Below are 14,950 nucleotides of genomic sequence, written 5' to 3'. Positions count from 1 at the left end.
GAAACTCTGCCGCACGGTCCCCTCGTCCCTTGGAAGAGGCGGAGAGGTGGGTGTTTTTTATCTGCTGGTGGACTACCGGAGAGAATTACAGCAGGAGCACACGCTTGCCTTGGGGAGGGAGAAAAAGAGCCACAGCGGAGAATAAACAGAAAGGCAACCATGGCAACCATGCACGGGAAGTCTTCTTCGCTGCTTTTATGGCCGGAGTACAGCGCCACTTACAGGCCTGTCATATGTACTACAGCATCTCCAGCGCTTTCGAGCGGTCTCGTGTGAACGGACACGTTTCTGGTGCCTATTGCGTGTGGACGGAAGACTTTTTTGATATCGATTTCGGTCCATTTGCGTTATCGTCCTTGTGTGGCTCCAGCCTAAGATACATTTATTTATTTGTAACATTCAAGAAAAAGTAGCATGTCGCAGTAGCAGAGTTTTTGATTTTTATATTAAGTAGAGAGTACAGATAAAAACTAAAAACTAAAAACTTTTCAGAGAAATTCAGTAAACCGAGAAATTACACAAGAAAATAAGCAAGTACATACAGGAAGACTGACTTAGAGGAATACTTAATATACATAAAAAATTGCCGGTCAGGTTTGCCATCAAGCTGCTGGAGGACGTGGTTTTCTTCGTGGCTGACGTCATCAACAGCGGGCAGGCGGTCCTGGATGTAAACATGTCCAAAGCCAACCGAGAGAGACAGAAACTGATGAGAGAACAGAACATCCTCAAACAGGTGAGATCCAAGAATCACTCGGGTACAAGTAATTAAGAAGCAGATGCAGGAACCAGGACTACAGTATTCCTTGATTGTGTGTTTCAGATCTTTGGCATCCTAAAGGCCCCCTTTAAGGACCGGGGGGAAGGGGAGGGTCCTCTGCTGCGTCTGGAGGAGCTGGCGGACCAGAAGAACTCTCCCTACCAGTACATGTTCAGACTCTGCTATAGAGTCCTCCGACATTCCCAGGAGGACTACCGCAAGAACCAGGTGAGGAGGAAGAGGATGAAAATAATGCAGATGAATACCCAAGTTGTCAAATATCTGTTAAATCTACTTGTGTTCAGATACAGTTTTCCTGTATCAAAGGGTGCACCCCAGGGTTCTGTACTGGGACCATTTCTGTTTTCTAAATATGCAAATAAAATCTTGTATCGATCTAAATGCAATGTAATGTAATGTAATCTATGCTGATGATACTCTTATCTGCTGTTCTTATCAGTAAAACAAACTGAATTTTGGCATTCCCATTAAAAGAGATGCTACAGTAATTTAGTCTTGAACTTACATAAAGCTGAGGGTCTCACAAGAGAAAGATTAAAATAAAAATGGCAATTCGCCAATGTTGTCCTAAATACCAACGTCCAGTTTTTAATGAAAGTCTGAAGCCCAAGCCGAGATATTTTCTTTTCGATTTTGAAAAGCTTGCTCCAGAGACACAAACGACTTTCAAATGTGTGAGAAATGTGAGATGTTTTCTCGAATGACAAATAAACCTAATTTAACCAAAGTTAGTGTTGAAGGACCAATCCAAATTTGAAACATTTAAATTGTAAAAAGTTTGTATTTAGGTATTGTTATCATTATTATAAATTATTTAATATATTTATACTATGATGAGATTATGAATTGTTTGATAGAAGCATAACACATTTTGTTTTCTTTTTCCTTTATGTACAATTCTAAATATAAATGACTTCCCTGGTCAGTTATTCTTTTTTTAACTTTCTGAGTCTACTTCACCTTCCTCCCCCTTCAGGAGCACATAGCGAAGCAGTTCGGTGTGATGCAGAGTCAGATCGGTTATGACATCCTGGCTGAGGACACCATCACCGCCCTGCTGCACAACAACCGAAAACTGCTGGAGAAACACATCACCAAGACCGAGGTGGAGACCTTCGTCAGCCTGGTCCGCAAGAACAGAGAGCCCAGGTACACATGGAGGGAGGAAGCAGAGGGTAGAGGCCCTCAATATGTTGTTGGTATATTTATTCTTATTTTGTGTTTGTACAGGTTTCTGGACTACCTGTCAGATCTGTGTGTGTCCAACAACGTGGCCATCCCCGTCACCCAGGAGCTCATCTGTAAATGTGTACTGGACCCCAAAAACCAGGATATCCTCATCAAGACAGAGTGAGGAGGGAGAGAGGGAGGGATGATCTGTAACCCCTCAGTTACCAATGATTTTTGCATCATTAAAGGCCTTATTTGCACTGGATTCAAATTAAAGGGGGAGGTTGGGAATGAAATATACTCTGTGCTTCACTGTAGTTGAACTCTACTCGTATTTAGTTGAGTGGCAAAGACACTTATGATAACAATTCAAGATTCAAAGGTTTTATTGACATATGCACAAAGCTACAGCGAATAAATGGAAATACAATTATTCTGACCTGAGCTCCTCCAACAATGCACCATATATAATAAAATACAAAATAAAAAGTAGTGCAAAAAGTCTATGTACATGTCAATAGAATATGGGATATTGTACATATCCCATATTCTGCAACAGAGTATGAAATTAAATAATGTAAATTAAGACAAAATTAAATACGGTTTATTGCGGTGATAACTATTTATATACATTTGTATATTGCAAGATGACAACAGGAATGTTTATCGGGGCACTTAACAGAGCTCAGGTGTTTAGCAGTCTTTGTAATTGCAGTCAGTAATTCTGTGTAAAAGTGGGATTTCTCGCAAAGTAATAGCACAAGCAAATTATCCCAGAGATACACTACTGAGGATATCAACATGTTATAATTTAACTTTATTTCTGTTTTGTCCCTTCCAGACGTCGTGTCCCCAAAGATGCGACCCCTGGTGGTGGAGAATACATCGGGATGGAAGACTATGGAGATGATGACGAGGTGACTCTTAATGCATCTGTTTATCATTATGTAATTAACTTGGTTTGTAAAGTTGTCAATTCTAAGATCTAATGACAAATGAATCAGGCATGGAAATGTCTTTTATACCACTTGGTTGGAAATTAAATGCATCAAAGGTTCATGGCTAGGATCGAACCAGCGAGGATTGTATCATAGTCTCAAAGTTACTAGAAAGTTTGGGTACTCCTATCTTAGAATACATTTAACAGATTTCCATTTACTTAACATGTTTAGCACGGCTGTGTACATTTTACCAGCGCTGGATGAAGATGGGACCGTGAGTTGTCTGAAAGCAGAACATTCAAATACGTTGCATTTCTGCAGATTCAAGAGTTTTTATCTCTGCCTAATAGATAGACAAAGCCATGTTTACAGCTTAAGGGGGGGGGGGTGGTTACCTTGGTTGCTGATTGGCTAATGGTTACACAAGCCAAAAAATTGTTATGACATCATAAAGTGGCCAAAATCTGATCAGCTCATTTTCAGACAGGTTTTTATAGAAATGGATCAGAACAAAAAGTGAGAGAATCTTTTTTCCTGAAACTTTCAGAGTCTCTTTACACAGAGGGGACACATGTTGATGTAGAAGAGACAGGAAAAAGTGGATTTTGCATAATAGGTGACCTTTAACAAATGAAGCTGAGGATGCAGAATTCTGTCTAATCTGATCTAGTTGTATTCTCTTCCTGCAGGTGTGGCTGGTGTGGACAGACAAGACCAATGAGAAGCAGGAGAAGGGCATCAGACAGCTGGCTCAGGAGGCAAGACAAGGGAACGCTCACGATGAGAACGTCCTCACCTACTACAGGTAGACAAAGATGGAGGGGTCATCCACAGACAATGTTATGACAATCACAATATTAGCTTCCCTTATACATCAAGTTCACTCTAGAATGATAATATAAGAAAACAGTCATATTCAGAGCCATGGTCGGCTGGAATTCTTTACCGGTCCATGTCACTCAGGAAAATTCTCAAGTACATTTCAAAAGGTTGCTTAAAAAATTATCTCAGTATTATAAAGTTTAATTGAACTGTGCCTGTGGCTATGTACTGTATTATTATGTTTCATTTAATTATTTGTATTTTCTTGTTTGGCCTTATGATGGCTAAAATTGGATGACCATTTTAGTTTTCACTTCATATAGCATTGTAAATTGCATGACATTATTAACTGTTTTGTTTTAGTTTTGTTTGTGTGTGAGGAAGAATAACCAATGCTCACGCTAGTGCTAATGGGGATCCTAATATATCAGAATTAGAATACCTTTATTAGTGCCACAGAGGGGACATTTACATTGTTTCAGCAGAAAAGATCCAAATACATCTTAATGTTACCTAAGTAGCATGCATAAAAAAAATATTAAAGATAACAAAATTATAATAAAGACAAGGTTACACCATCCATCCATCTTCTCCCGCTTATCCGTGGTCGGGTCGCGGGGGTAGCAGTTCCAGCAGAGAGCCCCAAACTTTCTTTTCCCTCATCAACCAGCTCTGACTGGGGGACAAGGTTACACAATTTACAAAAAAACAGCCAGGTATATATTGCACAGTTATTAACGGCATATATATATACATATTGCACATAATAAGAAAATTGCACATATTGCACATATTGCACATATTGCACATATTGCACATATTGCACATATTGCACATATTGCACATATTGCACACATTGCACATAGTTGGTGGTTAACAACAAGGAGTGTTATAAGTTATTATTAGAGAGTGTTATTAGTTAGTATTAGAGAATTAAAGAATAAGAATAAGAAAGCAGAGTCTCTCTCTTTGTGTTTCCTCAGGTACCAGCTGAAGCTCTTTGCCCGGATGTGTCTGGACCGTCAGTATCTGGCGATAGACGAGATCTCCAAGCAGCTGGATGTGGAGCTCATCTTCCTGTGCATGATGGACGAGACGCTGCCCTTTGACCTCCGGGCCTCCTTCTGCCGCCTCATGCTCCACGCCCACGTAGATCGGGACCCTCAGGAGCTGGTGACCCCTGTGAAGTTCGCTCGCCTCTGGACCGAGATCCCCTCCTCCATCACCATCAAAGAGTAGGTCGATTTTAAAGGTCATCTATTATGCAAAATCCACTTTTTCCTGTCAACATGTGTCCCCTCTGTGTAAAGAGATTCTGAAAGTTTCAGGAAAAAAGATTCGCTCCCTTTTTGTCCTGATGCATTTATATAAAAAGCTGAAAATGAGCTGATCATATTTCGGCCACTTTATGATGTCATAACGATTTGTTGGCTTGTGTAGCCATTAGCTAATCACCAAGGTAACCCCCCTCCCACCTTATCACCTGAATCTCCTCCTAGAGCACCATCGTGTTCTTTTTAACCAAATATCTCTCAGAGAGGTGTGGGGAGGGGCTCCTTGTTGTCATCTAAAGTAACAGACAGAGAATGAGCACGTTTGAAATGGAGCTGAAACAGAGGGGATTATGGGTAATGCTGCAATGATCTGTTTGGTGTTTCGAGCCAAACACTTCTGAGACATGTTTTGTATATATCGGAGACCTATAATATATTGATGAAAAACAGTATAATAGGGGACTTTTAATATTCAAGCAATGGGGATTGTGGAGGGTGTGTTTTTTATCTTGCCTAAAAGGTTTACTGGATTTAAGGCACATGGAGCCTATATAGCTGTCAGAGAAACATAACATTTATCCTCTGAAATATATTTAATGTCTACGAACTGGTAATATGGTGCGTTATCAACCTAGTTTGGGATTTGGACTTTGGGTGATTATCTCAGCTTTTTAAAGGCTTCTTCGCCTGTGTTCAACACAGCTTCTGCCTGAGTACATGCACCTCACTTTCACAGGTGTTTAATGCCCAATTTGTGAGAAAACCTTTGTTTGGACCACAAATGTCTGTCAAATCTCATGTTGCAGGTGAAGTGACCAGAGGATGATCAGTTTGAAGCCTGGATAGCTCAGTCGGTAGAACATCATACTTTTAATCTGAGGGTCCCTGTTCAGGCGCTACGTCTATTGTGTCACTCAAGTCCTTTCTAAAGCTAACATTCGTCTATTAGACAAAGTCTGCTTGTTACATTCGTGGTAGTCTGTTTCCTACCAGAATATCTAGGTGCATCCAAGTAACACTCACAGGTCTTCAAGGCCCCATTTATAAGTGCCTCATCATTTACACTTAACCACAGATCTCTCTGGTTGCCACATTGCTGATCTCCTTGCAAATGTAGGTAGGCATACTTTCACTGCTAAGGTGTCTCTCAGAGCCTGGATAGCTCAGTCGGTAGAGCATCAGGCTTTTAATCTGAGGGTCCAGGGTTCAAGTCCCTGTTCAGGCGTAAATATATTGTGTGATGTGACTCAAGTCCTCTCTAAAGCTAACACTTGTCTGCAAGACAAAGTCTTCGTGTTGCATTTGTGGTAGTCTGTTCCCTACCAGACTATCTAGATAAATCCAAGTCACTTGCACAGGTCTTCAAGGCCCCATTTATATGTGCCTCATCTTTAACACTCAACCACAGGTCTCTCGGGTTGGCATATTGCTGATCTCATTGAAAGCTGTCTTGATTGTCTGATACTTAATGCAAATGTGGGTATTCAGCCTTTCAATGCTAAAGTGTCTCTGTTGCCCCTTTCACACCAGCGCCTTTTCAGCTCCGGCTCGGAGCTAGAGCCTGAAAAGCGCTGGGTTTTCCAGTTCACACCGGAGCTGCGCCGGCTCTTAGCTCCGGAATCCGCTTCATTTCCAGCTCCAAAAAATTGTCGGTCCAGAGGCAAGAGCTTTGGAGCTAAGAGGTGACGTCGCTTACGTCTCTCTTACGTCGAGGCGTGCAGGAAACTAAACCCACCTCCCATGGGTCGACTGTCATGCCTGCCTACAAGCAGTAGTGCCTATAAACACACTTTATAAAGTCAGGCAACACTAACCAGGCTTCGTGTGATTCTGTTTATTTGTGCCTTACTTTGACCATCCGTTCGCTGTTATCGATCATTGGGGAGAGAGGCAGACGTGTTGTTTTGTATTATTGCAGCTATCGGATGCAAGTAGTCAGTTTAGCTTCGGTTGCTATGCCAACATCACCCGTTTTATACCAGAGACACTTTCATAACAGCGTTGTGATACCAAACAGCGTCAATTCAGACTGACACACATTCACTTAGGCTAAGGGGAACTGGGGATATGCATCAGCTGCTTGTGTGAGTCGGACAGTGAATACTTTAGAGCGGCCGCTGCAGTGTGAGCTAACGGGAGAATAAACTCCCGTGGAAGAGCAGCACTGCAGCGGTCGGTAAATGCTGCAGAAACACATTAATAAACAATGAACCACGGCACTCTGGAGCAAAGTATAAGGTTGGAGAAGTCGTTATTCAATTTATTCTGGCTTTGCGTGATTAAAAGCAACACGATCATCGACCCGACGCAGTTGTTGTTGTTGTTGTGAGCTGCCGTAATGGCTGCCGTTGGGGGGCAAATCAGCGATGTAAGCGGTGACGTCATGACGCAGCAAGGGCAGCTCTGGGGCGCCAGTGGGCCGTGTGTACAGAGCGGGAGCTGAAAAGGGAAACCGGAGCTGAACCAGAAAAGCTCCCGCTCGGAGCTAGAAACTGAAAAGCGCTGGTGTGAAAGCCTCATCAGAGCCTGGATAGCTCAGTCGGTAGAGCATCAGACTTTTAATCTGAGGGTCCAGAGTTCAAGTCCCTGTTCATGAGATAAATCTAGTAGGTGCTTTCACACCAAGTACTTTGTCGTACTTAGATCCCAGTACTTAGTTAATCGGAACTAAAGAGCAGATCCCGTTTATCCTGGAATTTGCAGATACTCAATGCAAATGTAGGTAGGCATACTTTCACTGCTAAGGTGTCTTTCAGAGCCTGGATAGCTCAGTCGGTAGAGCATCAGACTTTTAATCTGAGGGTCCAGGGTTCAAGTCCCTGTTCAGGTGTAAATCTATGGTATGATGTTACTCAAGTCCTCTCTAAAGCTAACACTTCTCTGCAAGACAAAGTCTTCGTGTTGCATTTGTGGTAGTCTGTTCCCAGTGTTGGGAAAGTTCACTTTTTTCAATACGTTGCTGCGAGCTATTATTTGTCTCCTGTACGATGTTAATGGGATTTGGGTGGTAGTGGATCTGTTTTGGCTCTCTTTTTTATTCGCCACTCACACATACCGTGAAAGGCTAGTCGTGTGCTTATTCTCAATGTGCCGTTTAAGGTTTGTTGTCGACGTCGTCGACGTACGGACTTGCTTTTTCAAACCGGGCGGACACAGTTTACAGGCAAACGTTTGATTTTTTCCATCTGAGTCATTACTGACTTTAACGTAAAACTCTTTTAAATGCTCATACGCCGACGCCGTAGAGCAGGGGTGGGGAACCTTTTTCCTCTCAAGGGCCATTTCAATTTTTACAATATCCTCAGAGGGCCGTACAAGTTATTGACCTCTGCTTAAAAAAACAAAAATCACAGCCCATTCATTTCATTCTGTGCAAAGAAAAAGCAACCTCTTAATCCAGATATCTCACCATGACTCGCGTATGCATGCACGTGTGGCGTGCTCCCCTGGGAAGATTTTTTTTAAATGTTGAAGTTAAAAGCATAAATCTGGTGCACTTTGAGAGCAACATTAGGAGATCTATGGACACATCTCTCAACACCCAAACACAACTGTAAGCAGATTTTCTTTTAATTTATGGATATTTGACAAATCACTCCCCTTTCAAACTGTCCATCCATCTTCTCCCGCTTATCCGTGGTCGGGTCGCGGGGGTAGCAGTTCCAGCAGAGAGCCCCAAACTTTCTTTTCCCTGGCGACATCAACCAGCTCTGACTGGGGGATCCCAAGGCGCTCCCAGGCCAGCGAAGAGATATAATCCCTCCACCTGGTCCTAGGTCTACCCCTTGGTCTCTTCCCAGCTGGACGTGCCTGGAACACCTCCCTAGGGAGGCGCTCAGGTGGCATCCTAACTAGGTGCCCGAACCACCTCAACTGGCTTCTTTCGACGCGAAGGAGGAGCGGCTCAACTCCGAGTCCCTCCCTGATGACCGAACTTCTCACCTTATCTCTAAGGGAGACACCAGCCACCCGGCGGAGGAAACCCATCTCGGCCGCTTGTATCCGCGATCTCGTTCTTTCGGTCATGACCCATCCTTCATGACCGTAGGTGAGGGTAGGAACGAAAATGGCCCGGTAGACAGAGAGCTTTGCCTTCTGGCTCAGCTCCCTTTTCGTTACAACGGTGCGGTAAAGCGACTGCAATACCGCTCCCGCTGCTCCGATTCTCCGGCCCATCTCACGCTCCATTGTTCCCTCACTCGAGAACAAGACCCCGAGATACTTGAACTCCTTCACTTGGGGTAAGGACTCATTCCCTACTTGGATTGGACAGTCCATCGGTTTCCTGCTGAGAACCATGGCCTCAGATTTGGAGGTGCTGATCCTCATCCCAGCCACTTCACACTCGGTTGCGAACCGATCCAGTGAGTGCTGAAGGTCGCAGACCGATGAAGCCATCAGAACCACATCATCTGCAAAAAGCAGTGGTGCAATCCTTAGTCCACCGAACTGCAGACCCCCCCCCCCCCACGACTACGCCTCGAAATCCGATCCATGTATATTACAAACAGGATTGGTGACAAAGCGCAGCCCTGGCGGAGGCCAACCCTCACCGGAAATGGGTCCGACTTACTGCCGAGGACCCGGACACAGCTCTCGCTTTGGGAGTACAGAGATTGGATGGCCCTGAGTAGAGACCCCCTCACCCCATACTCCCGCAGCACCTCCCACAGTAACTCCCTGGGAACCCGGTCATACGCCTTCTCCAAGTCTACAAAACACATGTAGACCGGATAAGCGTACTCCCAGGCCCCCTCAAGGATCCTTGCGAGAGTAAAAAGCTGATCCGTCATTCCACGACCAGGACGGAATCCGCATTGTTCCTCCTCAATCTGAGGTTCGACAATCGGCATGACCCTCCTTTCAAGTACCTTGGAGTAAACTTTCCCGGGGAGGCTGTGTAGTGTGATGCCTTTCAAACTGTATTCTTCTTTATTAATAACTGTCATATAGTATTTTATACCTGTTTACTTTATTCTCTTATTTTTTTTATAACTATAATGATCATATAAAGATGTGCCTTTACCTCACTGGTTGTAGAAAAAGCTTCTTATATTCGTTAGCATAGCTAGCTAACCAGATGCTAATGATAACAACACAGTTATTGACTGTCTGATCAGTATGACAGATGAGCAGATCGCCACTGGGCTTTCAACTAAAGACACAGACACGCAGAAACTGCGGCATGTGTATGGACTTATCGGTACTGCAATTTCTGAAGTGCTGGAGTGGCGTTCTGGTGCTCTCCGTCAGAACTGCACCCCTGTCAGTCGAGACATATACCACGTGATGACACGTTAGGCTCGTGTTGTGTTCAAGGACCCTGACCTTGGCCAGGAAAAACAGGCACTCGCTTGTTTAATTTGTTTGCGGTCTAGATTTCTTTAATTTTTTAATTTTTTGCGTGTGTTTATAAATGACATCGAGGGCCGTACCAAATTGTCTCGCGGGCCGTATACGGCCCGGAGGCCAGAGGTTCCCCACCCCTGCCGTAGAGTCTCACTCTGAGCGAGTGCTGCTCCAGCTGCTCTCGGCTTCGTCCATACTAATTCATTCATTCATTCAATGCTCGCCGGTTCCGCGGTTCCACATTGTTTGTTGTGAGGAGTCTGATATATTTAATATATTTATATTTTAGTGCGACAGCCAGGGGTGACAGGCGCGTACGTGTCACAGGCAGCTTGCTGTTGCCTGATTGGGTGGTTTTCCCCATTATTTTGAAGCCTGTTTACTGTGTGTTTTAACTGGGATTTCGGCTGAAAGGCATATGAAATCTGGCACACTTTTGAACGCCGTTATAATACAGTGCTGAGAATGAACGCGTTCTCAATTACGTTCATCTAGCGGAAATACAGTACGTTCAGTTCACGTTCGCCCAAAATATGAACGCGTTCATGAACGATCGTTCATTGAACGCGTTCAGGTACATCACTGTCTGTTCCCAACAAGACTATCTAGATAAATCCAAGTCATTCGCACAGGTCTTCAAGGCCCCATTTATAAGTGCCTCGTCATTAACACTCAACCACAGGTCTCTCGGGTTGGCATATTGCTGATCTCATTGAAAGCTATCTTGATTGTCTGATACTTAATGCAAATGTGGGTATTCGGCCTTTCACTGCTAAGGTGTCTCTCAGAGCCTGGATAGCTCAGTCGGTAGAGCATCAGACTTTTAATCTGAGGGTCCAGGGTTCAAGTCCCTGTTCAGGCGTAAATCTATTGTGTGATGTGACTCAAGTCTTCTCTAAAGCTAACACTTGTCTGCTGGACAAAGTCAGCTTGTTGCATTCGTGGTTGTCTGTTCCCTTCCAGACTATCTAGATAAATCCAAGTCACTCGCACAGGTCTTCAAGGCCCCATTTATATGTGCCTCATCTTTAACACTCAACCACAGATCTCTCGGGTTGGCATATTGCTGATCTCATTGAAAGCTATCTTGATTGTCTGATACTTAATGCAAATGTGGGTATTCAGCCTTTCACTGCTAAGGTGTTTCTCAGAGCCTGGATAGCTCAGTCGGTAGAGCATCAGACTTTTAATCTGAGGGTCCAGGGTTCAAGTCCCTGTTCAGGCGTAAATCTATTGTGTGATGTGACTCAAGTCTTCTCTAAAGCTAACACTTGTCTGCTAGACTTAGTTCCCAGTACTTAGTTCATCGGTACTCTTTATTTCCCGGAACTAAAGAGCAGATCGCGTTTATCCCGTAATTTTCAGATACTCAATGCAAATGTAGGTTGGCATACTTTCACTGCTAAGGTGTCTTTCAGAGCCTGGATAGCTCAGTCGGTAGAGCATCAGACTTTTAATCTGAGGGTCCAGGGTTCAAGTCCCTGTTCAGGTGTAAATCTATTGTGTGATGTGACTCAAGTCTTCTCTAAAGCTAACGCTTGTCTGCTGGACAAAGTCTTCTTGTTGCATTTGTGGTAGTCTGTTCCCTTCCAGACTATCTAGATAAATCCAAGTCACTCGCACAGGTCTTCAAGGCCCCATTTATAAGTGCCTCATCTTTAACACTCAACCACAGATCTCTCGGGTTGGCATATTGCTGATCTCATTGAAAGCTATCTTGATTGTCGGATACTTAATGCAAATGTGGGTATTCAGCCTTTCACTGCTAAGGTGTCTCTCAGAGCCTGGATAGCTCAGTCGGTAGAGCATCAGACTTTTAATCTGAGGGTCCAGGGTTCAAGTCCCTGTTCAGGTGTAAATCTATTGTGTGATGTGACTCAAGTCTTCTCTAAAGCTAACACTTGTCTGCTGGACAAAGTCAGCTTGTTGCATTCGTGGTTGTCTGTTCCCTTCCAGACTATCTAGATAAATCCAAGTCACTCGCACAGGTCTTCAAGGCCCCATTTATAAGTGCCTCATCTTTAACACTCAACCACAGATCTCTCGGGTTGGCATATTGCTGATCTCATTGAAAGCTATCTTGATTGTCTGATACTTAATGCAAATGTGGGTATTCAGCCTTTCATTGCTAAGGTGTCTCTCAGATCCTGGATAGCTCAGTCGGTAGAGCATCAGACTTTTAATCTGAGGGTCCAGGGTTCAAGTCCCTGTTCAGGCGTAAATCTATTGTGTGATGTGACTCAAGTCTTCTCTAAAGCTAACACTTGTCTGCTGGACAAAGTCAGCTTGTTGCATTCGTGGTTGTCTGTTCCCTTCCAGACTATCTAGATAAATACAAGTCACTCGCACAGGTCTTCATGGCCCCATTTATATGTGCCTCATCTTTAACACTCAACCACAGATCTCTCGGGTTGGCATATTGCTGATCTCATTGAAAGCTATCTTGATTGTCTGATACTTAATGCAAATGTGGGTATTCAGCCTTTCACTGCTAAGGTGTCTCTCAGAGCCTGGATAGCTCAGTCGGTAGAGCATCAGACTTTTAATCTGGCGTAAATCTATTGTGTGATGTGACTCAAGTCTTCTCTAAAGCTAACACTTGTCTGCTGGACAAAGTCAGATTGTTGCATTCGTGGTTGTCTGTTCCCTTCCAGACTATCTAGATAAATCCAAGTCACTCGCACAGGTCTTCAAGGCCCCATTTATATGTGCCTCATCTTTAACACTCAACCACAGATCTCTCGGGTTGGCATATTGCTGATCTCATTGAAAGCTATCTTGATTGTCTGATACTTAATGCAAATGTGGGTATTCAGCCTTTCACTGCTAAGGTGTTTCTCAGAGCCTGGATAGCTCAGTCGGTAGAGCATCAGACTTTTAATCTGAGGGTCCAGGGTTCAAGTCCCTGTTCAGGTGTAAATATATTGTGTGATGTGACTCAAGTCTTCTTTAAAGCTAACACTTGTCTGCTGGACAAAGTCAGCTTGTTGCATTCGTGGTTGTCTGTTCCCTTCCAGACTATCTAGATAAATACAAGTCACTCGCACAGGTCTTCATGGCCCCATTTATATGTGCCTCATCTTTAACACTCAACCACAGATCTCTCGGGTTGGCATATTGCTGATCTCATTAAAAGCTATCTTGATTGTCTGATACTTAATGCAAACATGGGTATTCAGCCTTTCACTGCTAAGGTGTCTCTCAGAGCCTGGATAGCTCAGTCGGTAGAGCATCAGACTTTTAATCTGGCGTAAATCTATTATGTGATGTGACTCAAGTCTTCTCTAAAGCTAACACTTGTCTGCTAGACTTAGTTCCCAGTACTTAGTTCATCGGTACTCTTTATTTCCCGGAACTAAAGAGCAGATCGCGTTTATCCCGTAATTTTCAGATACTCAATGCAAATGTAGGTTGGCATACTTTCACTGCTAAGGTGTATTTCAGAGCCTGGATAGCTCAGTCGGTAGAGCATCAGACTTTTAATCTGAGGGTCCAGGGTTCAAGTCCCTGTTCAGGCGTAAATCTATTGTGTGATGTGACTCAAGTCTTCTCTAAAGCTAACGCTTGTCTGCTGGACAAAGTCTTCTTGTTGCATTTGTGGTAGTCTGTTCCCTTCCAGACTATCTAGATAAATCCAAGTCACTCGCACAGGTCTTCAAGGCCCCATTTATAAGTGCCTCATCTTTAACACTCAACCACAGATCTCTCGGGTTGGCATATTGCTGATCTCATTGAAAGCTATCTTGATTGTCGGATACTTAATGCAAATGTGGGTATTCAGCCTTTCACTGCTAAGGTGTCTCTCAGAGCCTGGATAGCTCAGTCGGTAGAGCATCAGACTTTTAATCTGAGGGTCCAGGGTTCAAGTCCCTGTTCAGGCGTAAATCTATTGTGTGATGTGACTCAAGTCTTCTCTAAAGCTAACACTTGTCTGCTGGACAAAGTCAGCTTGTTGCATTCGTGGTTGTCTGTTCCCTTCCAGACTATCTAGATAAATCCAAGTCACTCGCACAGGTCTTCAAGGCCCCATTTATAAGTGCCTCATCTTTAACACTCAACCACAGATCTCTCGGGTTGGCATATTGCTGATCTCATTGAAAGCTATCTTGATTGTCTGATACTTAATGCAAATGTGGGTATTCAGCCTTTCACTGCTAAGGTGTCTCTCAGAGCCTGGATAGCTCAGTCGGTAGAGCATCAGACTTTTAATCTGAGGGTCCAGGGTTCAAGTCCCTGTTCAGGCGTAAATATATTGTGTGATGTGACTCAAGTCTTCTCTAAAGCTAACACTTGTCTGCTGGACAAAGTCAGCTTGTTGCATTCGTGGTTGTCTGTTCCCTTCCAGACTATCTAGATCAATCCAAGTCACTCGCACAGGTCTTCAAGGCCCCATTTATAAGTGCCTCATCTTTAACACTCAACCACCGATCTCTCGGGTTGGCATATTGCTGATCTCATTGAAAGCTATCTTGATTGTCTGATACTTAATGCAAACATGGGTATTCAGCCTTTCACTGCTAAGGTGTCTCTCAGAGCCTGGATAGCTCAGTCGGTAGAGCATCAGACTTTTAATCTGAGGGTCCAGGGTTCAAGTCCCTGTTCAGGTGTAAATC

General features: G+C 43.8%; 1 protein-coding gene and 12 non-coding genes across 13 annotated transcripts in view; all 13 read left to right on the top strand.

Moving 5' to 3' along the window:
* The window catches only part of itpr3 (inositol 1,4,5-trisphosphate receptor, type 3), a 114,819-nt gene that overhangs the window by 38,586 nt on the left and 61,283 nt on the right, over positions 1 to 14,950 (top strand). The window contains exons 14-20 of the mRNA XM_034086586.2: positions 595 to 736; positions 824 to 988; positions 1,758 to 1,930; positions 2,012 to 2,131; positions 2,793 to 2,868; positions 3,582 to 3,697; positions 4,698 to 4,949. Coding sequence (XP_033942477.1) covers positions 595 to 736; positions 824 to 988; positions 1,758 to 1,930; positions 2,012 to 2,131; positions 2,793 to 2,868; positions 3,582 to 3,697; positions 4,698 to 4,949 — 1,044 coding nt within the window. The remainder of the gene's footprint in view (positions 1 to 594; positions 737 to 823; positions 989 to 1,757; positions 1,931 to 2,011; positions 2,132 to 2,792; positions 2,869 to 3,581; positions 3,698 to 4,697; positions 4,950 to 14,950) is intronic.
* Positions 6,141 to 6,213, top strand: trnak-uuu (transfer RNA lysine (anticodon UUU)). The gene has a single exon. It is a non-coding gene; the product is annotated as a tRNA-Lys (tRNA).
* On the top strand, positions 7,746 to 7,818 carry trnak-uuu (transfer RNA lysine (anticodon UUU)). The gene has a single exon. It is a non-coding gene; the product is annotated as a tRNA-Lys (tRNA).
* On the top strand, positions 11,127 to 11,199 carry trnak-uuu (transfer RNA lysine (anticodon UUU)). The gene has a single exon. It is a non-coding gene; the product is annotated as a tRNA-Lys (tRNA).
* Positions 11,490 to 11,562, top strand: trnak-uuu (transfer RNA lysine (anticodon UUU)). Its single transcript has one exon. It is a non-coding gene; the product is annotated as a tRNA-Lys (tRNA).
* Positions 11,757 to 11,829, top strand: trnak-uuu (transfer RNA lysine (anticodon UUU)). The gene has a single exon. It is a non-coding gene; the product is annotated as a tRNA-Lys (tRNA).
* trnak-uuu (transfer RNA lysine (anticodon UUU)) lies at positions 12,120 to 12,192 on the top strand. Its single transcript has one exon. It is a non-coding gene; the product is annotated as a tRNA-Lys (tRNA).
* Positions 12,483 to 12,555, top strand: trnak-uuu (transfer RNA lysine (anticodon UUU)). The gene has a single exon. It is a non-coding gene; the product is annotated as a tRNA-Lys (tRNA).
* On the top strand, positions 13,181 to 13,253 carry trnak-uuu (transfer RNA lysine (anticodon UUU)). The gene has a single exon. It is a non-coding gene; the product is annotated as a tRNA-Lys (tRNA).
* On the top strand, positions 13,783 to 13,855 carry trnak-uuu (transfer RNA lysine (anticodon UUU)). Its single transcript has one exon. It is a non-coding gene; the product is annotated as a tRNA-Lys (tRNA).
* trnak-uuu (transfer RNA lysine (anticodon UUU)) lies at positions 14,146 to 14,218 on the top strand. The gene has a single exon. It is a non-coding gene; the product is annotated as a tRNA-Lys (tRNA).
* trnak-uuu (transfer RNA lysine (anticodon UUU)) lies at positions 14,509 to 14,581 on the top strand. Its single transcript has one exon. It is a non-coding gene; the product is annotated as a tRNA-Lys (tRNA).
* Positions 14,872 to 14,944, top strand: trnak-uuu (transfer RNA lysine (anticodon UUU)). The gene has a single exon. It is a non-coding gene; the product is annotated as a tRNA-Lys (tRNA).

The sequence above is a fragment of the Pseudochaenichthys georgianus genome, chromosome 7 (assembly GCF_902827115.2).
Source record: "Pseudochaenichthys georgianus chromosome 7, fPseGeo1.2, whole genome shotgun sequence".
NCBI classification, from domain to species: Eukaryota; Metazoa; Chordata; class Actinopteri; order Perciformes; family Channichthyidae; genus Pseudochaenichthys; species Pseudochaenichthys georgianus.
The sequence above is the reverse complement of the archived record's forward strand: the minus strand, read 5'-3'. Positions and strand labels throughout refer to the sequence as shown.